The sequence below is a fragment of the Sylvia atricapilla genome, chromosome 1, assembly GCF_009819655.1.
Source record: "Sylvia atricapilla isolate bSylAtr1 chromosome 1, bSylAtr1.pri, whole genome shotgun sequence".
Lineage (NCBI taxonomy): Eukaryota > Metazoa > Chordata > Aves > Passeriformes > Sylviidae > Sylvia > Sylvia atricapilla.
In genome coordinates, this window is record NC_089140.1 from 61,699,400 (window position 1) to 61,722,600 (window position 23,201).

Genomic DNA, 23,201 nt, shown 5'->3' on the forward strand with positions numbered 1-23,201 from the left:
ACATTGGAAACAACAATGCACAATCAGTAAATATTCTGACTAGGTACATTTTAAAGAGCAACTCTTGGGCTTTTTGCTGATGACTAGACACCAGTGTCATTAAATTTGTTGGTGGCAAGCAAATTTTAAAGCTAAAATAGAGGCAATTAGTAAAGATCTTGAAATATTTAATCACGTTTGTCCAATTAGTGTGCAATTAGGCAATGGTGTGGCGTGGGACAAACATTCTGCTTCACTGTTTGGTAGAGAAGGATCCCTTTGAAATTTTGCTATTTAGTTTATTGATATATAAAAAGGAAGTTATGGTTGTAATTTCCAATTTAAAAAAATACTGTGCAGATGGTCTGACTATATATTTAACAATGTTAAACAAAACTAAACAAGGGAAGCATGTTACCTGAAATTACACAGCTGTGATCAGTGAATAAGCTCCAGATCACATTAGATTACAGCTGTGGGCACCTTGATCACACAAAGTGCCAGGTAGTTACGCTGGTAAAATGAAAGCTCAGTAAGCTGGTGTGTCACAGCTCGAGATGATTTGATTATTTTGTCCTTGACCGAAAATATTTTTCTTCTTTGAGCTTCGCCTGGCTGTTTTGCATTCCTTCCATGAAGCTTTACGTTGGCAAGTTTGCTGAGGAAAGTCAAGTGGTGGCTTTTCATGAATAAGCCACTTAAGTGTTATCTTGCCTTCAGCTTGGGGATTTGACTCCCTTTTTGGCAAATTTTAGACTCTCTTTTAAAAGCAATTGCTACGTTTCTTAGTTGATTTGCAAAACTTCAGCATAACGTTTGGGCCAGCGCGTGGGCTGCTGCTGTCACGCATTTCAACCCTGCACCATCACGTTGGTATTTATCAATCAGTTCGCTCTCTTTGGCCACGTGTGGATAGTCAAGGAAACAGTGCCAGGGAACGTCCCCAGGTGCTGGAGCTCAATTTTCCGGATTGTTAAATTGTTACAGCAGTCCTTGGCATGGTGTTGACTTGGGTCAAGTCTGACTCTCCCCAGCCATCCCTGGACTCAGCTCACAGTAAGCACTTGCCAGGGACCATTCCCAATAGGCATTTTGAGAGGACAGGGGGATTAGGAGAATGGATTGGGGCCTTCTTGTGCCAGCTGTCCTCCTCATCAAAGTGCATCTAACCTCCTAGTGTCAGGGGTCCCTGTGGGTTCAGAAAGAGGGAATTGGAGGGAAGGTGCACAACAGGACTGTGACACTGATGACGCAGACACCAGCCTGGCACCTTGGCTTTCTTTCCACTGCAAAGGCTGTGGTGGTTCCAACTCATATTTAATATGGACTAAGAAACAAGAAAAGAGTCCTTCTTCCCCAAGTGGTCATAAAGGAAGATAATTGGTTTAATTGTTGTTTAAATTTGATTCACAGATTATTTTTTTTCCAAAGGAAATAGTAGGTGCTCTAACTTTAAAAATTTTTTCTGTGTATTTCTCATAAATGCTATAACTTCTGAAATGCTATAACTTCAGTTAAGCCATTGTGTAATTAAACATTTTCAATTTTACTTTCATGTCTGAGAATTATTTCTTTGATTTCAGTACTGGAAAAAATGCAGAAAAAAAGCAAGTAGTACTTCCTTGTAATGCTATGCTTTTTTTTTTTTCCTTTTTCTTTCTTTTTTTTTTTTTTCTTTCTCTTTGATAGATACAGACCTGGAAATTCAAAGTAGAGTTTTGCCTTGCAACCGGGTTGGTGCTTGCAGAAATTTTATGAACACAGTTGTGTTCATTTCTTGAGCAACATCAAATCAAAACAAAATATTTTTGAACTGAAAAAAAGAAATTATGCTAAGAGGCATATTGTATGGGAGAGAAATGAAACAGGTAAAAAAGCAGATAATAGATAAGTACACAGACATTCATCCATTCCAAAATTGTAGGCTTGAAAAAATGCACCTGGATTGAAAGCTAGATTTGAACTCTTGAAATTCAAAGGTTAAAATCAAAGTATTTCAGGTTTGCTACTTCCCACATCTTAAGAGTGCATCAGATTTTCCTAGGTGCTTTTTCTCAGGCAGAAAAGAGGCCAGCACTCTCTTGGCGGGGTAGGACTCCATCAGCCTTCTCATGCCACAAGAGCACTGCTTTAAAACCTCTGCATATCTGACTGCAGGGGAGAGATTCTGAGCTCTGTTTTGAAGTGAACCTTGGGATGATACATCAACTACACAAGCTTTAAATTGTGATTATATTGTGAATATGAGTAATTGATGATGATAACAAATAATAATACTTGTTGGTTTTTTATTACATATGTACATGGTGTCCTTAATGACCTCTTTTGGTTTCACTTAGTTTATAGACATGCCATGATTCACAGAAGAGTCAAGTTTCTATGGATGTAAAAAAAAAATAAGAGCAGCAGGTCATCAATGTGTTGGCAAGTAAATGCCAAATCTCATATGGAAAAAAGATGTGAAAGCAGTATCTCATGGTCTCTGCCTCACCCGATTTTTGTTCAAGTAAGAGATTAGGAAACCAAATCATTAGGATTGAGTAGCCAGCTGCAGACACAGCGCAAGAGATGTACCTCTTACAGTTAATGTCCTGTGAAAACCACACAGGTCCCATAAGGGTTAATCAAACATTTAGGGCTGTGGTTACAATACTCTTCAACCCTGGAAGAAACCACTTTTGAACACCTAAGAAAAAAAAGAGAGAGAAAAAAAAAAAGAGAAGCTACCACTGTAGTTGTAGAAAATCAGTAAGCCTAGCTTTAAGCTGCACTACGATGTGAGTACTTGTGTTTTTATACCCAGGATTGTGTGCTCAGCCTTCACAAACTGTGACCTCTACCCTCAGGCACACACACACACAAACACACACACATACACACACATATATATATATAACAGAGCTATATATATATATGTGTGTGTCTATATATGTATATATACACATATATATTAATATCCATGTATGTGTACACACAGATTGTGCATGTATAAGAATCAAGAACTTCAAACAGGAAAATAATGTTTGGGAAATTCAGAAAAGGAAACCCCTGTTTATTTGATAATGGAAACAAAACCCATCACTTCAATAGCAATTCATACACCGCTGTCAAAGCAAGCTCCTGGTGGATGTGCAGACCCGCGGGTTCTCTGAAGTTGCTGAATTCCTCACAGTGTTGTCTTTATCAAAGAGGTTAATGCAGATTCAAAAAAATTGCTTTGATGCGCAAGACATCACAGAACAGCAGCTCCATTCATTGCAGAGAGTCCATTATTTAAGTCTCTCAGGCAACTGTACAGATTCCCCATGAAGGGAAAAATAACAGGACTGTGGAAATAAAACCCCCAACAATATGTGTTCTGCCTGTTTCTGGAGCATTTCCCTCTGTTTTTCGTGTCTTGATTCTGTTAAATGATATTAGGCTTGGGCTCGTGCACTGACAGTTTGGATGGACAGTCACCCCTGACTGAAGCAAAACCTGTATTCCTGACAGGCTCTCCTGTCCCCAGCTGCAAGGGTGAAGGGAGGCACTGCTGTGAGGCACTGAAGGCTTGTCACCTGCCTTTTGTCCTTGAGTCTTCCCCTTGACTCACCTTAGCTTTTGCTCCAGTGCTTGCAGCAGATCTCAGGGCCTGCTGTGACTCAAAGGGACAGGGCAGATGTGGCTCAGTGCCACTGGGGAGCTGCAGGATGAGGCTGGCTCATCCCCAAGGCGTCCAACATCCTCCATGGGGCTGGTCATGTAGGGAGATGGGAAAGGCAGGTGGGAGCTGGGGCAGAAGGAAAGGGGAAATCAAGCCCTGTCACCCCTACAAAGGCAGGACTGCTGTGGGACCAGCCAGGTGACACATCATCCAGGCACTCTCCTGTGACAGCAGGGGGAACAGAGTTTTCCCATCTACCCTCTGTACTGTCATAAACCATACCAATGTGTAGAAAGGGTCTGTGAAATTAATTATACTGTGAGTGCTTGGTAACCAAATGAATTGTAAATTGTACATTATTAAAACAGCATCAGAGCACCGACTGATCTATTATTCTTTAGGGAAATGTATGAAGATAAGAGCTTTATATGCTTTAGGGTTCTTTCCAGCCACCACGCAGCCAGCTTTGTAAGAAAAAATGTGGCAATATTTTGTTACTGCCTGAGTTGAAACCGACACAATACTGTATAGTTTATTTTTATTACTTTGTCTCATATTTAATATAGATGAGGTAGTATATAGTGCAAGTGACATATACATGCCCAGTCTCCTTCTGTTTATCCTTTTTTCAGATTGCACTTGGGATTAATCACCTTCACATTTGTGTTAAAGAAAAAAAAAAAGAAAAAGATAACTTGAGGTGCAGAAAAGTGAGATAAATATTAAGAAGTGTGTCCTTTTGCACAAATCATGTAACTAACAATATTCACAGCTATTGTTAGCCAATCATTTTCCCTGCATGCTGCTCCTTGTTGCCTACCTATCTTCTAACTTCTGAGAACTGTAAGAGGGCTGGGTGGCAAGCTGTTTGTTCAGAAAAACCTTTCAAATAACAACAGTAAAGAAAAAGACCATGGGTTCAGATGTGCACGTGTGTTTTTCTCCTTGTCTTCAACAATGCATGCTCTGCTTCATCTTCCTCTCATGCTGTATCTGATGTCCAGGAAACTTGGTTCTCATGTGTGCACTGGCATATTCTGAGTTAATACAAACCAAAACCTGCATGTCCTCCCTCCTAGGGATGCTACCTTGCTGTAGGACGACTTTCTAGACAATCCCTCCTACATCCCTCCTACCCTTTGCTTCCAGCAGAAAAGTACACATCTTTCTACAAGCAGGGGTGTCTATGGGAGAAGGGGAGAGCTTTTTGTTTGTTTTTATGCCCCTGTTGAAGAAATGGAGGCAGAAGCTACTCCAGAACAGCTTTTCCCACAGGGTCTCCTTTATATTCCCTCCTTGAAGGAAGATGCATGAAAAGTACACCCTATCCATGCTTGTCAGAGAAAAAGAGAAACAGCTGGAGAAAGATCCTCCTCCCTCCAGCTGGAGACACATCTCCTGACTAAGCTGTTCAAGGCCGTGACACGTTGGTTTCTACAAACAACACATCAGTAGTTCCATACAAGTGGGAAAGCTTTGGGGGTTGTCATACACTAGAGAGAATCCAAGTGTTTCTTTTCTGGTGCAGACGACCAGTGGCAGCCAGTCATGTCTTCCCTCCTTCAGAGAAGGCCTAGCAGAAAAAAAGTTTCTCTTTGACTGCAAGATCTAGATGAGTATTCAGCAAAAATCACAACTGAAGGAGTCAAAGAAATAATTTAAATTTGAGTAAAAGTAGTCCAAAGAATTTCAGGGCTTGGCCTCCTCTCTGTGCAGGCAAGGGAGACAATGACATTTTCCTGGCGAAGGTATTTCCATAATGGAATAAAGCATATTTGTTTGTTTTCCAATGTATTTTTTTTCCAGAAGAGAAAGACTTTATATTTTAGAGAATTTACATCTTTCGGAACAACTCTCTTAACCCTGACTACTAGTCTAAAATACAGCGCTGCTTTTCTCAACACTTTCAGGAATGCGCTGCTTCCCGCTCCCCGGGCAGCCTCTGCCAGGAGGTGCACTGCATCCTCAAATTCAAGAGAGGGCAGCATTTTCCTTAGGCTGATCCAAAGGAAGGGGACGGCTCCCAAGTGTGTAAAAGAAAATCGTCAGTCGCAAAATAGACGAGCATTCTGAAAAAAATTAAATTTGATAGAAGACAAGCAATATTCTTAGGAGTTTTTATATATATATATATATATGCACACACACATATATAACATATATATGAATACCAAACCAAAACCTAAACAAGCTCTTAACTGATCGATGACGCTAATGAATAGATCCCATCTATGTTAAATGAACTCTTGCATAGGCTGCTGTGCAGCTGTAATGCTGTTTCTGCAGCACACCACAATGACTTTGCCAGCAACTTTTGCACTGGACTAGCCAACTAATAACAGACTGATGCACCCCAGACAAATACCATACATGAACGAAGTGCTAAACTGTGCCTGAGGTAATTAAGAATTCTTTGCCCTCTCATTAAAGTCCCTATTCAGTTAAATTCTTCAAACTACGCCTAAAACACTACCAAGGGGTTCTTTTTGATTGCTTCATTATTTGCTTAAAAAACTGGCAAAACTATTCCAAACCAAAGAATCAGACTTTCTTGATGTAGCCCCAGAATATGCGTCTTCTAGAGTGAAATAATCGTGCCTGCAAAGAAAGATGAAAATGCCTGTTTTATTGCAGAAACCCGGACCCTTGTGATCAAGGGTATGCTCCTTTCAGCAGACTGTGACTTACCCACTGTTTGTGAAGAGCCCATCCAGTGTTTGCTCTGCTGGAACAGCAGCACAGCATTGACTTCTGCAAGGAAATTCCAAGGATCAAGGTATATTTAAAGTGCACACTGGATTGTAAAAGAACTAGAGGGCACCCAAGCGTAATACAACACTTTTTAGTTTACCTCCTACTCAAATTTTGGTGCAATTTTACCCTCCTGAAATAACTGTACTGTCAGCACTGTCTTTAGCACATACAGCCAGGTTGCCTGAATTACTTGAAGAGCCCAGGACAAGGCAAATACACATTTTCATTCTCTGTTTGCATCTAACAAATAACAGATGTTGCAATATTGAAGAAGCACACCTGATGTGACTAACAAGGGATTTCTAAAATATTTGCCCTAAGATGACAGCCAGCCTGCTATTAAGCATTTATTTAATGAAATGTGTACAAAGGGAAATGCTGTAGCAATTCTCCTTAAGACGGAGCAGGCTTCTTGAAATAAAGGTTCCTTGTGTGACCTTGGGCTAAATCTGCACTACCAGAAGAATGCAGACCCAAGCTTGAGAATACTTGTTTCCTACCAGCCTTCAATACCCACTAAAGAATCCCTGAAGGAGCCTGTCGAAGCCAGGACGTGGTGCCGCCGCTGTCACAGCCACTGGCCCCGCGTCCCCTCGGGCGGCAGCCCCTGCCGTGTGACTGTCCCCGCGGTCCCCGGGATGTGCCAGCTGAACCCTCCTGCAATCCACTGGAGGGAATCTGGCACGGCACCTCCCGGCGAACCTGCCAGGAAGCGGGGTCAGCCCTTTGCAAATAAACCCTGCCTGATCTGAGTAACACAAATGGACGCCTGGAAGATTAATTCATCCCCTGTAATAATACAACTACTGTTTGCACAAACCAGTGGCATGCAATAGTTTCTTATTAAAATGCTCGGGATATGCATTAAGGTATCTCTAAACAAAGTATGGCTTAAGGAGAGGAGAGAGCGAAAAATTTCCTTGCTTAAAATTTGCCACTCTTTAATCAGATTTGATGTTGAGCTACAGGCAGCACAGTAAATGGACCAACGAGTTATCTAATTGTCTAGAACACCCTCACGTAATTTATATGGTCTCTTAATTTCTGTCCCGTAACCTCCATGGCTGTCTTCAGTGAATCACAGCATATAGCTCTACTTGGAGAGCACATCAGGGTATGATTTTTCCCTTTGTTTCCCACTTTCCCACAGTGGAAGCATGCAAATTTCAGCAAGGTATGTACCTACCGCATTAATCCTTTCTAATGTGATTCCAGTCGTCTCCTTAAAAGCAGAATCTAAAAGATTATTTTTACTGTTTCCATTCTCTATTGTGGCACAGTTTTCTTGCTGAAAGGATATTCATCTAACTCTATACACACAGAGATGAATATACATTCGAATCACAGATACATATCAATTTAACACACATCACAGACTGGAAATACATTATTAAAATTAACTGCATTACAGAGAATAGATGTATAGACAAAACTGCTGAGGTACTCGACTCTCCCAATTCCACGGTGCCTTAACACTTGCCGCAAACCTGCCATCCCTTTGTAATGCAGTCCTGAGATGCTTAATCTGCTTTCTCTCTTTCCAAGACGTAAATCAGCAGCAAAGTTGCCTGTGGAGGAGCGGAGTCTGGGGGATAATCGTGGCCTGCTAGGTTATCTATCTGTAGCTGCGTGCACGGTGGGTCTGCTCACCAAATTTTTAGTGTGCGTATTTTTTCGGGTTCTTTTCCAGCAGGGAGTAAGGAAGTGAGAAACAACAAAACTAGTTTAATGCACCGGGTAAATCAGACCAGCTTATTGTGAAACCCATCGCCACACATGATTGTTATGATAATACACGCGGGTGAGCTCTGGTTATTACATGCACAGCCCTGTACTAACTGCTCCCTACAGCTCGCCTGTTCTCTCACTTTAGCAACACCCCACACACCTGTTCAAATAATATTACTATTACCTTGTGTTGACACCACATCCACCCTTTCCTTTCATATAATAAGAGCTCCTGGTGAACTGTAAATGGAAAGCTTGCGGTAGCAGAAGCCGATTGTTTACCTGTCTCCAGTTTGTTGCCACAGATACTTGGTTGGGAGAAGGGAACAAAGATCAGTTTGACATCCTTGTTAAGCAGGATTTGCCCCCCACCTTACCCACAAAAGGTTACGAGTTGCTATTCAAGCCTGAGCTCCGCAGGTGTGCCATCACACCTGTCTGAAAGAAAACAAAATACAGTTTGTTTCAGTATGGCTATTGCCCCAGCAAAATAAAGAAGACCTTGCCCTGCAACACAGAAACAAGCATTTGTTTTAATATTTCAATGAATCCAAGCAAATACTGACAGATAACTCTGTTTATATTCAGCATACAAGCCAAATACGATGCAAGCTTCCCTAGCAATTCATGGCAGTGAGCATCTGACCCTGCCCACTAAACCAACTCATGGCAAAACGCAACTCAAAACCCATCTGACAATGGAAAAGAGAATTTTGTAACCCCCAAAATATTTCAAAGCCAGGTCAGATGGGGCTTTGAGCAGCCTGGTTTAGTGTCCCTGCCTGTGGCAGAGGAGTTGAGTTCCAACTCAAGCTGTTCTATAATTCTGTGATTAACACAAGACTGAGTCCAAGGCCAAGCCACGGACAGGCTGGGCCTCACAATTAATTTCCTTCACCGTTGCGCCCTGATGGAGCTGCTGCTGCTATTGAGTCACATGTGAGTCTTTGCATAGAGAGTTGTCATGGTTTTAGAATAGGGCAAAGTTAAAAGCTGTGGGTCCTGGTGCTGTTCTGCTTGGTTGAAGTCTACGCCCAACTTCTTATACCAGTGACAACAGGGCGGGTCTAGGGGAAATTGGCAAAAAATGGCAAAATCTACCTCCTAGTTGAGGCCTGGAGGAAGCATAATGGGATTTTGTCCATGCAAAGCAGTGCACTACAGAGACCTAAATGTACCCATTCATTTATGTGAATTCGCCATTTAACATCTGCTGAAGGTGATGGAAAGACTTCGGTGGGCATTTGATCCAAGAGCTGAGTCACTGGAGTTTCCAATGCTTCAGGTAAAAACATTTTTCACCAAAAAGGACTAATGAAATTTTTTTCCCATTTTCCAGCTAAAGCAGTGCTCTATTTTTACTGCTTTATATTCCTATTAGAATCCTTTTCCACATCTGCTTCCATCATGGTTTAAAGAGCATTGTTCAGAGTCATCTTCTTATGAAGCTGTCCCTGAATTAGAATAGGGAAGCGTGGTAGATGTGTAGCACCAGCTGGTTTGGAAGGAGTTTGTATACAGGGCTGCAACTTAGACAGAGAAACGTCCTTGAGGCAGAGAGCATATTTTATTTATTGCTTTATTTATTGCATATGTCAAGTAAATGGAATCCCAAATTATGAAGATGCAAAACACAGTGTGAGTATTTATCAGCACTGAATGTTTTTATGTGCTCCAAAATAACTTGGGGTTTCCCAGCTGACTGTGAGCAGCTTGCTGGTTTTGAAGATCTAGCACCTTTGGAACTGAAGGGACATGCTTGAATTTTAAGCACTTGGAAAGCGAATTAATTGCTTGGACAGCACCACCTTTTTTTTTTTTTTTTTTTTTTTTTTTTTGTGTGTGTGTGTGTGTGTGTGTGTATGCTCATCAATAGCAAATGATGAAGCCTCTGGAGGATATTAACACAAGTAAACTAAATGCAGGAGTGGGACTGTTTAAACAAGGTGAGACGAAAACCTTCATACTACAAGCAAATGAACTTGATGGCAATTTTTTGTGCTTTCACCTCTATTGTTACAGATGTCTGCATTTAAATACAAACTTATCTTTCTCAGCCCTGGTTTTCCTCATTCATTAGCCTGCATGGAGGTCAGAGACCATCTTATCCCATGGGCTACTTCTGCAAGGACCCAGGAGCATGCTGAGTTCCCCTTGTAGCTTTCTATTGAGGTGGGGATAGAACTTCTGCTTGCTTCTCCCCCCTCTGAGAACAGGAAAGGATTTGCCCTGGCTAATAGATGCCAAGGCATAAAGTCATCTGTGTCCATGCTTTTGCTTCCATGTGCACTGCACCTTCACACCTGCCCCTGGCTTTGGCAGCTGCCTGGGATGGAGCCCCTATGCATCTCAAAAACATCATAAGCCCCAAAAAAACCCTGGTGGCACTTGAAGCCCTGGGGCAGCTCACAAAGCAGTGCTGGCAATATTGGCTCCCGCTTAACTGGTGAGCACATAAACCAAGAAAACTGCTTCCTTGTTAAAGCTGGAGAAGGCAGTGTCCTTCTGCATGATTTCTGCCCCCGTGCTGTGATGCTCCTGCCAGGATGGACCCGCCCAGTCTCTGAACAGACACACCAGAAGTCAAGGGGAAATGCTGGCCTGTAGCACTGAGTCCACCTGCCCCTTTGAGTCCAGGCACTGCCACTCTCCCAAACCCTCCCAGGGATTCAATGCCTGCATGGCAGCCCACACGTCACCTCTTTCTAGCCCTGCATGTTTCCAGGGCTGCTGGAGAAGGTAAAAGGGAACAGAAGACAAAGTCTTTAAAAAATTATCCTAAATGGATGTATGTTTCAGTCTTATTAATTTGAAGTATTCTTTCCTGTTACTGCATTTTTATGCGAATATTTTCAACCTGCTGAAAAGACTAAGAAATACTGATTTTTAAATATTCTAAACAAGATATAGATGCTAGACTGCTACAAACATAGACACCAGCATCTCTGAATGAAAAAATAGCCTGTTGAATAAATATTGCATATTTAAAAAGTCTGAATAGGAACTTACAGGATAAATGGTAAAAGCTTCAAAGGAGCCATTGATCTATGGAGTACATAATATGCATGTTAAAAATTATTGGAATATTTATTTACATGACACATGGCTCAGAAGAAGCCACTATGGTCCTTAAGCAAATTATACATGTTGTGAAAATTGTCAAAGTGCTTCTTTTACCAGAAGCAAGTGCATCCTATCAGTTGACAAACACATCATCTTGGGGGAAAAAAAATATCCCAAAGGAAGTAAACCCAAGGCTAGAAAAAGGTTAAAAGAGAAAAGGGAGAAAAAAAAGAGAGAAGAAAATAAAAACCAACCCTTGTCCCATGTCAAAGCGTATTTCATGCCCATCAAAGGAAAAAAAGTCCACACTGCCCTGCCCCGCATCCCGTGCAGTGCTGCTGTCACACTTCATGTGGGGAGGGGAGGGAATGCTCCTGTCTCCATGTGCCAAAGTCCGGGGTGCCAGCTCTTCTCCCTACAGGCCAAGAAATTACAAATGGGGACTAATTCATTCCAGCCACTGCCGTGCCCTCTATTCTGAATTAAGCTGACAGAAGAGTGCTCTGCTTTCCCAGCCTGTGCCCCTCCGAGTGACATGTGGGAGATGTGGGACAGACGGGGAACTGCAGCCCACAGGCATCGCTTGCACCTTCGTGTGTGGAGAGGAGCTTTTTAGGGCTGTACCTGCAGGTCCTCGACTGCCTCAGCACTGTCAAGCCCTGACTGAAAACAGTCTTGTGTGCCCCCTCGTACCCTCAAGAGGAACAAACAGAGGGAAACATTGCCTTGCAGTAACTCAGCGTGCCCAGCAGCCAGGTCCAGTGCTCACCAGTACCAGGCCAGTGCCTGGGCGCAGCACTCGGAAGGGTTTGCACTGCTCCTTCCCCAGCGCTCCGTGGGTGACACGGCTCTTCTTCGGCAGATGTTTTGCTAAAGATGCCGTCTTAGAAAATTCCTCCACATGCCCACGTTGCTGTGATCACACTGCAGTTTACAGCATACCTGGCTCCCTGAGAATTATTTTGGGTTTTTTCGGGCTGTGACTAGGGAAAAGGTTTTTGTCAAGAAGGTACGACTAGGACGTGGCGGCTCAGAGACTGCCTCTGACCCACGGGATGCTGGCATATCGCTGGCAGCTGCCTGCAGCCAAGCTCCCAAGTGCTGTACAGCCCCAGGGTGCCCAGTGCCCAGATCAGCTCTGGTGTGCTCCAAGGGCTGGTGCGTGCATCCCTGCTTTGGACATTTGGGAAAGCAGGCTCTACTGGTAGGCAGAGCACGCGAGTTTTCTCTTACCCAGGAATGAGAGTAAAGGGTGGATTTTCTAATGCAAAAAAGCCAGCAGTTGTATGGGGGAATATATTTAGCCAGTGTTTTCAGATCACATGTTCCGGGACTGGAGAGCAGAACGTTTTCAATACTGTTTTGGAAGCACGCTATTCAGTATTGCAAACCTTACTATTGGAGAAACCAGTAAACTGTGTTTGCATCTAAAACAATTATTTGAATTACTTGTACCGCGGTTTCTTCTTTCCATCTGTAAAGGTTTTACAGAAATGTGACTTCTACGGCTACAAAGCCTTGAAAATACAAATAATAGTAAAGTGCTGCTCTGCATTTGCATAAACCTGTTTATCCTATACATGGTTTATTCATTAACTCTCGGAACAACCAGCAGGACAGCTATGGCATTCCTTATGACCACTTCGCTTGTGGCTGAAAATGCGACTATTTAAAAGGAACACTACGCAAAGTGAAAATAAATGCCATTCCCATGTGAAACAGCAGGAAAAACGCTACAGGAGCAGGCATTTGGCTTTTACATGGAACAAACCTTTCCCGTCACTTGGAAATTTCAGAGGGGAGCCTCAGCACCTGCAAGGATTGGGACCTCCACGCCACAGCTCACCAAAACGGACATGCAGCACTAGCAGTGTCCAACACTGTGCTTTGCAGACAGCATTCGAGTTAGGGACAGAAAATACCTGGCTTCCACATCTATTCCTCTGAGAGACTGTTTTGTAGCCCTTGATAATTTCAGCGTCCCATGAAAAGAGGTTCCTTAAAACCTCTACATGCAAGGTATTTCCCAACCAGCTCCTCCTTAGGAAAGCTCCTGGTAATCACCCCAGCTTTCCCCACGCTTTCTTACCCAAAACTTGCTCTGCAGAAGAAAGTTGATAAAAGAGGAATGCATTTTGCCTGTTTCATCTCCTTGCTTCTATAAAGATGAGTGCATGTTGCCACTGGTACAAGTGGAAAACTGGAAGTTTGTTTGACAGCCGGTGACTTGCTCAAGGTCACAAAAGAGCCTCAGTAGCAGAGCTGGGAACAGAATTTGGTATCCTAATTCCTAATCTGGCAGCCTCACCACAACTCTCATCACGCAATCAAAAAGCTCCTTTTAAGGAATGCTTTTGTGACTAAGAGAAAATTCAAGGCATTAGAAGAAAGAGTCCTTTTAATTTGCCTTTGTTCAAACATTTACACCTTATGCTATATGGAAAACAAGATTTAAACAAGATACGGGATTACAGTATGATGAAAGACTTTAAAATCTTTGAAAACCGAAAAATAATTATGGCTGCATTTAGGACTACAGATCTCAGGCACTAGGAAGCAAGCGATTAGATATTCCTTGTTTTATACATAGCATAAGGACTATGTAAAGACCAGCAGCTATTGTGATCTGCTAAGACTTTTCTGAGTGCTATATATGCAGGCTTTCGCATTTCTGAAGAATACTACGCATAACAGGAAAAATTTGCACAGCTTTTAAAAAAGATTCCATTTTCTAAAGGTCCTAACTTGTTGCACCACAAGCATTTCAAAAGGCAAACCCAAATCCTTAAGCTGCTGAACTCAACGGGAGATTGCCCTGACCTGAAACAATCCGAGGTTTGGTACTTTCTTCCTTCAAAAGCAGTTCAGTAATTTACCAGCTCTCCCAGGATACGTCAGCTTTGATATTTAGAAACTCTACAGAGTAGTTTTATATTTTAGGACAGCACCTTTTGCTTGCTTCCTCTCCTATGTAATGGAATACTGTAATTTGGCAACAGTGGATAGAAACAAATAAGCGTACTGAGAACCAATGTTACTGAAAAACTGTATACAAAATAATCTGAGCTGTACAAGCTGAAGTAAGCAGAAGACTACAAATATTAATAGGATAAACAAAGAAAATGATTGTAAATTTAAACCAATCCTCTGGAAAAAAGAAGTTGCTTCTTTCTTTTTTAACACAATGGAAAAATTCCCGAACTGCAGTAAAAATCCTATTGATAGCATTGTTACTGTCACAAAAGTAGCTGGGAGACTCAGAATACAGGTTTCTGATTTAACTTTACAAGAACATGTATTTTGCTCATTAAATTAAGTAAAACTGCACCAGCAGAGCTGAGGGAGTACAAGGCAGGGACCCACTCTCCATCCCTGAAGTCCCAGCTCAGGCTGTAAAACGCCTGTGTCTTTAAAGCATTTGCAGTGACAGGAGGCCTTGTGTTTGCAGATGTGTTAGCCACTTTTTGATTTGCTCTTTACGCAATTATTTTGATAAAGAAAGTGTTCATCTTGTTGACACTATCACTGTAGTCAATACCTAATGACCCCCACAGTTAATTTCCTTATAAATATTTAACTTAATAGAAGTCCTCCCTTGGGTTATAGTACTTCTGACACTTGTATAATCTGAAACAAATCCTCTTTTTTAGTCAAACAGACCATGTTACGCACACAGTTGGCTAGCTATTTACAAAGCACCCAATTAAATCCTACTTAATTCTCCCACTCTGAAAATCCCATTTCACTAGTGCGCAGGCTACTGATCACACAAGACGAGGACCTTTCACTGAGCCTGGACACAAGTTTACAGCCAGGAGGACTTGACTGTGCAAGAGCCTGCCATAAAAATATCTCACCCCTCAAATGCTACGTACAAACACTGAAGAGAACATGCAAATTCAGAGAATTCAAGAAATAAGCTGAAGAATCACAGTTAAAGACAGGTAAATCTAGTTTAATGTTCACATGTAGTTGTTACACATCACAGAGATTAAACAGGATTTTAACTGTAACATAGTTGCAGTGAAATGTATGTAATTTTGTACTAGAAAAATAATCTTGACGCAGTTATCCGATTTTTGGTCTACTGAAGTTCATTTTAAGATGAATTTACATCACTGATCATAATGATTTTGCCCATGTGCCTTTCTGCAGTTCACTATTAATACTCTTTGGACGAAGGAAACAGCAACTGTTTTTGTTAATGGTTGGCCCTTTGGCTGCAAGCAGAGAACAGTTTTCAGTTTTCAAGCAATTAATAAGCTGTAGGAACACAAATTTGCGATAAAACCTTTTGGTGCTAAATGAAATTCTCGAACAAATTTCTTGATCTAATTCAAGAGCATATAAAAAAAAAAACACCAAAAAGAACTGAATAGAGAACTAAAGCATTGCCCCCGTAATGCAAAAAAACTAGATAGAATTTTTCTCATCTCAGTAAAAAACACTACATCTTACTGCTTTTACAGAATGCACTAAAAACCCCTGTGCCTAAATGACGAAAGTGTAGTCTCAAAATGTATAATACACTTACAAACATTTTAAGTCTAGATTGAGGAAAACACGTTGTATGGACTCCAAACAAGTTTATTTGCAATTAGACACCTCATGCAATCATGCAGGACCACTAGCTAAAAGCTGCAACTTTCGAGTCTAAAGGACATTCGGGGACAAAAAAAGTCCTAAACATTCAAGATATTTCCATATTAGCAGCTCCGTACTTGAGCTGTGGTTTTCTAAAGAGATATTCCCACAGATTAAAAAAAACATACACACCTTTATAATATTTACAAAAAAATATTTAATTAAAAATATTTTATAATTACAGTAGTCTATTAAAGCATATACTTTTCTCACACTTATAGAACATCTCTATATATACACAGTATGAAATGTCACTCATTTGTCTATACAATATGTAACATTCCTGCAGGGAGAAGAAAGTTCCCTGGGCCCCAATAAAATCCATCTATTTTAAACAATAGATGTCAAATATATCTACAAATGCTCTGGTAGATTAGTAAAGCTTCAAGATTCGGCTGCTCGGTCCCTTAAGAAAGTTATAGGGTTTCTAAAGTCTGGTTTAGGCTCGGTCCTCTATCCCGGGGCAGAGTCGCAACTTTTTTCGCTGCCACCGTGGGACACGCCGCCGCTCACAGCTGGCCGGGAACGACGAGAAGAGACGGAACCGGGGGGGAAGTGGGGAAAGGACACGGGGAGCTGGGGACGGGGGGGACCGCTACGGACGTGCAAAATGGTGAAAAGGCTTGGCTCTGCCGGGGTGAAGCATGGGAACTGCTCGGGGGGTTGGATGGCTCCTTCCTCCGGTGCGGCGGGGCAGGGCCGGGCCCCCCCGCCGCCGCCCGCCCCCCGCGTTGCCTCTGCGCGGCGCGGCGCCGCCGCACACCTGTGGGAGAGGAATGAATAGAGGGGGTGTGTGAACCGCTCCGCTCCAGACCGACTGGCGCCACCAACAAAACACAAGACATGCTTGATCAACAACCCAAAACAAACCAGGTCAAACAACAACCGCAGCTCCCAGGCTGGGCCAGGCGGAGGGAGGGATGCGCAGCTGCACGCCGCAGCCAGAGGCGCTCCGGGGGGAGGGGGAGTGTTTGGAGGGAGGGGGGGGGAACCCCAACCACCCGGTCATTAGGGAAAATAAAAACCACCACCCCGTAATTAAAAATAAAATCCCAAAGCCGCCTGCAAGTATTTCTCGCCGGGCACCGGCGCCCCTCCGGCAGGCTTCCCGCAGGATGCGGTGCGGCCCCACCGAGCCCGGGCGCTGCGCCGCGGAGGGCTGAGCTCCCCCCGCCCGCGGCCCCGCGCCCGCCCGGCACTCACCTGGGGAGCGGCGGTCAGCGGCAGAGGATGCTGTCCCCCGGCTTGTTAACAGAGCCTGCCTGCGCAGCAACCAAACACGGCAAATTAAAAACTGGGGAGAAACGACACGGAGACGCCCCTCTTCCCCGCTGCCCGGACCCCCTCCTCCTCCACGCGCCCAGCCACTACCACAGCCCCGTCGGGTGCGCTCAGGGAAGCCCTTAAGGGGGACAGAGTCAAGGGTGTCACCGCAACGCTGCGGCAAGTCCGGGGGTGCGGGGTGCCGGGGCACGCCGCTTCCCGCACCGCCGGGCTGCCACCGAGGGTCCCGTACAAGGGAGTCTCTCCCCGATTCCCGCCCCTCCAAAGCACGCTCCGCTTCATGTGCGCAGCCCCCACAGCCCCTCACACTCGCTACAAGGCGCGGAGGCTGGGAAGCGCAGGAACAGCGCGCCCGTTTCCGTGTGTGCAAACACGCCGGCTACAGGTACTCCCTCGAGAGGCTGTAATTACACGGTCCACACCGTGCTGGCTGCCTGCCCGCGCCGCGGGGATGCGGGGACCCATCGCGCACCGCCGGGGCGTTCCTGCGCCCGTCCGCCCCGTCCCCTTCGGGAGCCACCGCTTCCCGGCACTGCCACGGGGTCGAGAGCGGCGGCACGTCACCGGGGCGCTCCCACGGCGGCCGGCGCTCACCATCGCGCCCCGCGCTCGTGTGTCACGCACCTCTTACCGGGTCAGTGTTCAGGGCAGTCAGCGGGGTCCTGGGGGTGCCCGCGGGACAGCTGCCTGGGTGCAGAGCGGGTGGCGGCGGCTGCTGCCGGAGCAGCGCTGGGTGCGTCTCCAGAGCCAGCTGCAGGTCGAGGATATAGTCGATGACGTGCTGCAGGATCTCCACTTTGCTGACCCTCTTGTTGGGCGGGATGGTGGGCACCAGCTTCCTCAGCCGGCTGTAACAGTCATTCATATCGCACTGCAGGCACAGCGCCGCCGGCTCCTCGCCCGACGGCGGGCCCCCCTTGCAGCCGCTGTGCTCGGCCAGGCACCGCAGGGCCGGGTGCCCCCCGCCGCCGCCCGCCACGCCGGGCTGCGCCTTGCGACTGGGGTGCCGGACGGGGCTCACGGCTTTCATGGTGCCGCAAGGAGGGAGGGAAACCTCCCTCTCCACCACCGCCGCCCGCTGCTGCTGCCGCCGCCGCGACCTCGGGAAGCCGCGCACGCACCGCCCGCAACGGGAGCGGAGCGCGGCCGCAGCGCCTGATGGCGTTAACGGCGGCCGCCTCGGGGACGCAGGAGAGGCGCTCGCAGAGCCGCGCGACAACCGCGGCACCGCAAGCCACCCCGTTCCGAAAAAACAAAATAATTCTTTCTTAAAATGAAGAGCTCGCCCGCCACAGCCCAGCAGCTACGAGCGCCGCCACCTCTGTCACCGCCGCTGGCCGCGCCGCCCCCTTTATAGCGCGGGGCGAGGGCGGGGCGGGCGGCGCCGGGGGGAGGCGGGGGCGCCGCCGCGGCGGGGCCCGGCCAGCGCGACGCGGGAGCGGGGGGCGCCGCGGGGCCGCGCCGCAGCCAATCAGGGCGCGCCGGGCCCCCCCGCGGCGCGGCGACAGCCAATGGCGGCGGGGCTGGGGGGGGCGGGCGGCTCGCGCTGACCCCCCCGGGGAGGAGGAGGCGGGCGGAGGAGGAGGAGGAGGAGGCGGTCCCGGGGAGGAAGGACTGCGGGAATGCGGGCGGGACCCGCCGCCCAGCGGCTCCCGGCGCCGTTCCCGCGGTCCGGAGCGCAGCCCTGCGCGACCGGCGCCGCTCCCCGCCGCCCGACCCGGAGCAAAGGCGGCTGCACCCGCCCTCCCATCCCCCCCATCATCTTTCCCGGGAGGGTTGGCATCTCCTCGGGTCGTGAAGCTCATTTTTATCCTCTCGGTGTAGGAGACTCGTTCCGGCTTTACACATTTTTATTTTTTTTTGAGGGACTTGGGGACGCTGGTTTACAGGCAGGGAAAATCCCAAGCAAAACTTGAGGAGTGTGGAGGAGAAGGAAGGAGGAGGGTTTAGGGACTTAAAGCAAAGCAATGCCAGGGAACATTAAATTAGAGCACATAACTATTAAAAATGCATGGAGATGGAGTATTTAAAATTCCTCCATGACATATAATATTAATCCGTTTTATGTAAAATTCATACCTGTAACTTAATTTGGTCCATTAATGCACCAGATCACGTATTAGTAGATGTACCATGTTTTAAATATGATGCTGGAAATGTCCAGAGTTCTGTACTTTGAGACAGAGCATTAAAATTAACAGGCATATACTCCTGAGTCCTGCTTAAGTCATCTTGTGGCAGATTGTAACCTTTTAATTTAATAATGCAGTGTTGAAACTTCCTGTTAATTCCTGCTAAGGATTATGAGCCACCGTGTATTTGAATGGGACGCCAGTGTAAGAAACTTGGCGCCTGATCCTACAGATGCTGCAGCACTGTCCGTGAGTGAAGTAGGGCTGATTGCTTGGCCAAAGGGCTGAAGGAAGGAGTAAAGGCTGCAGGATCTGCCCCTAAGCTTGTAAATCAAAACCAAGAGAAGGGAAGAAATCCATAATGGTGATTAATGATTACATGCCCCCTCCGAGTTAGTCACAACGGGTGATATATAAAGGATACAGTGGGAAGCTGTCAAACCCAGAACTTGAATGAGGGGTGAGGCTGGATCATGTGAAGCGTATAATGAAGCACACTTGCATTCCCTCTCACCTCTTAAAGACGCATGTTTTGAGGCTCTCCTTAGCAATACCCACACTCCTGTTTTCCTTATTTTGTCCAACATGGCCACTGCCATCATCTCAGCTCAAAATCCAAGTGTGCAGTGTAAATCTTTGAGGTGTAAATCTAGACTGAGGTCTAGATTTGTATGCTACATCATGAGGATGTGATGGGAAGGTGTATTTCCATTAGCTGTGGGCTGAATGATTCCAATTCTGTTGTAGTCATTGGTTTTATTCAGTGAAAGCTCCTTGGAGTTTCCTTGCAGGCACAGGCCTTAAAGCATTTATTTTGGTTACTTGGTCTGTTTTCTGGAGTCCTGGCAATATGGACAGATACCATGTGCTGCCTAGAAGAAAAAAAAAAAAAAAACAAAACAAAACAACAACAACAAAAAAAAACCCCAAAAAACCCATTGTAAATTATGGTGAAAATGCAGGCTTAAATCTTGCTGGTGCCACTTAATTAAAATCTGCATGAAACTAGATACCCTGTAATATTGGGCTGTTCTGTTTTTCCTGGATCCCCTCTGGGAGCTCCTCTGATCTCACTGGAAATCTCTGGGAAACCCCAATATGTAACTGGTTGTCCTCTAGTCCTCCCAAGATAATTTGGACAGATTATTTCTGTACACGCATAATGCGCAACAAATGCACACAAACACACACATACACACACCCTGGAGCAGCAAATCCATTGAGACCACACTGGTTCTTGAAGATGACTCACTATTTCTGTAAACTTATGAAGAACCATGAAATGTCCCACACCTCTTTTTCCATCGGGCTACACCACAGAGGGTACAAAGGAAAATCCGAGGGTGTGCAAGTGTTCAAGCTGAGAGAGGATTACGTGTGTTGATGTAGCTGATTTGTGGAGATTTGTGGGAGAGGGAAAAGCAGCCCTCCCCTTCAACTACCATATAAATATTCAGGGTTTTCCTCTAGTAGCTCCCTTTGATACTCACGAAGCTGATACACGCTAGTCCGACATGCTCGGCTGAACAATATGCACCAATTCCCTGTCAACAACAGGTCTGCTTTTGCTCTCCTTGAAGTCAATGGTGGTTTTGTCATTGATTTAAGTGGGACCAGGTTAGGTTGGCTGATTTTTTCAAAATTTAGGGTGGATGTGCTTAGTAAATTGCTTTAGAAATGAGTTGGAAAACCCAGAATGTTATCTATCTAGGTGGGCATAGTAAAACTTTTCATCCCTAAAGAGGCTCGTACACAATAAAAAGGGACCAAAGCTATTGTTCATGCTTTTGTCCTATTAATAGCAATATTTTTCATTACATGAATATATAGGGATTAACACTTCTGTTTTTCACCAGAACAAGTTTGGATTTTTAAATAAAGTCTGTGCATCTTTAAACATCTGGTCCCTTTCTGGCTGCCTGTAGGAGTTTATCTGTCTTGGCTGGGTTTTGCTGTGCTCTCTTCCCACATCCAGAGTCAAGATTCATTTCCATTGTAAGAAACTCTTGCAATATTACCACAAGATCCTTGATAATGCTTGACTAGACCAGTTTGGTCTATTAAAAGAGAATCAGTGAGTTCAGACCACATCATAGGTGTTCTCTAAAGATTAGAAAAATCACTTTTGATTCAAACCTAAAGTAAAACAAGTTGATAATGAAAATGTAATAATGACTGGCCTTGTATGCCCTGTGTCATGAGGATAATCCCATTAAATTTAACGAGAATGAGTAATGTATTCTGAATTTGTCAGCATAGGTCTGAGTATATGAACATGCCATTGACTCCAGGTGAAAAAATAAACCTGAGGCATTGATGCTGTCTCTTGAGTCATGTCACCAGGGAAGCAGGACAATCCTTCCAAACACAGAATGTATGACATTTCCTCTGACAGCACTCTGGATCCACAGATGTTTGTGCATGATATGATGCCATTGAACCAACCGTTCCACATTAGTTAAAATCGTCTCTGGACAGATAAAATTTGAAGGGAACACATTCAGGTATGCAGAGGGAAGCAAGCAATCAATGTGGTTACTTACACAAGGTTACTTGCTATACCTACCTTAAGAGGGCATGAAATGCACACAAATGCTCAATGCATTTTTATTCTTAAGCAGCTTATGAAACAGTGGTTGAGTCAAGTGTCCTTGTTTTTGAGCTTGGGGCACACGCTGTCGGAGCAGTGCAATAAATCCCAAGCTTTCCTCTGCTGGAGGCTGGTAACTGGTGTGACAAATTTCATCCCGGTGGGCATAAAGATACATGATACTGGGACCCCCTGCTCCCCATTCCTGTTGACTTCAGCAAGCAGCCAGATACTCAGGATCTTGGAGGAGCTGCTCAACACCTAGAAGGGCTGATCATTAAAAAAGCATTATAAATCTCTGAATGGTTTATGGTTTATGAGGGAAATAGCAATTGATTCCTCAGTGGTGCCATTACTCTCCACTATTGCTATCATTCAAAAGGCAATAATGTTGGTTATTTACCTTCAATTAAAATATCTAGTTAGTTGTGATGTCATTTAAAAGAGCAGTATAATGTGTTTAGTGCTCCCTTATCAAACACCATAGATAAACTCCTCTTGGCAACAGGGGATAGTGATATGAAATGAAAAATAGGGCGGGGGGAGTGAGATGGAGGAAAGACTATGTAAATCTTTTACAGGATTGTTGTTCCTGCATGCCTGTATATCCCTTCGGACAACAGACTGGAGGTGAGACTGAGGCTCCTTTGCAGCGATGCCCCATGGATCCTCCAAATGGGTCAGGGAAGATCCACTGGGCATTGAGGGAGTACAGAGAAGTCACCTCACTCTGCAGAGTGTATCAATGGACTGAAATCCATCGGTCTTCTGGTACCACTCCTCACATTCATCACCAAAGCTCTCGATCACCGAAACTTGGCTTAACACAACGTTTTCCCCAAATAACATGAGCCATCTTCACTACTGTTGTCCTTATATTCCTCAAAACCAGAATCTAAATACAACTCATACACTTTACTAAATGCAATTTTTTCCCCTCATTTTCTGGTTGTGTTCATTACAGAAATTTCTTCTCAATAAGAAAACATAAAAGATTCTCAAAACTTTCAATTTCTCAGTACCCCTTTGCATGAAGTTTAATATAAAATAGAAAGAAAAATGGGTGTCGATTACTCACAATAGCTATTCACAGACAAAAGAGATTTTTTTTTTTTTTTTTGCATGTTCATGTAGTTGTCCAGTTTAGAGTACCCTTCTTATGACTGGAGCATACTCCTGCCCACTGCTTTATTCTTCCCTTCAGGTTTCTATGCTGCAAGGAAATCACATAACAACAGACATTATGGAGAGACGAGGAACAGAATTAAAAAAGCCCTTCTCCATGGCTTGATGGTCGCGTATGCTCTTTTTTACACAAATGTGGAAATAAACGCATAAAGAAATATTTTACCTCAGTTAGTGGAGAGAACCAAAAAAACACTAT

General features: G+C 44.7%; 1 protein-coding gene across 2 annotated transcripts; it reads right to left on the minus strand.

Moving 5' to 3' along the window:
• Nucleotides 1-15,101: 15,101 nt before the first annotated feature.
• Nucleotides 15,102-18,400, minus strand: ID4 (inhibitor of DNA binding 4). 2 transcript variants are annotated; one of them, XM_066323982.1, is made up of 3 exons: nt 17,727-18,400; nt 17,015-17,073; nt 15,102-16,574 (listed from the first exon to the last, which is right to left on the minus strand). In XM_066323982.1, exons 1-2 carry the CDS (start codon nt 18,123-18,125, stop codon nt 17,029-17,031), a joined length of 444 nt encoding a protein of 147 aa, XP_066180079.1. In that variant the 5' UTR covers nt 18,126-18,400; the 3' UTR covers nt 15,102-16,574; nt 17,015-17,028. The 2 variants fall into 2 exon arrangements, with proteins under 2 accessions (XP_066180079.1, XP_066180090.1); XM_066323993.1 differs by having other exon boundaries at nt 17,720-18,400.
• Between the last annotated feature and the right edge of the window lie 4,801 nt (nt 18,401-23,201).

Excerpts from the sequence above, each read along its gene's own strand:
- ID4 (XM_066323982.1), bottom strand. The coding sequence starts at position 18,125 with ATGAAAGCCGTGAGCCCCGTCCGGCACCCCAGTCGCAAGGCGCAGCCC. Across the intron at positions 17,074-17,726 it reads CTGCCCTGAACACTGACCCG|GCAGGCTCTGTTAACAAGCC; the intron begins GTAAGAGGTGCG and ends GTTGCTGCGCAG.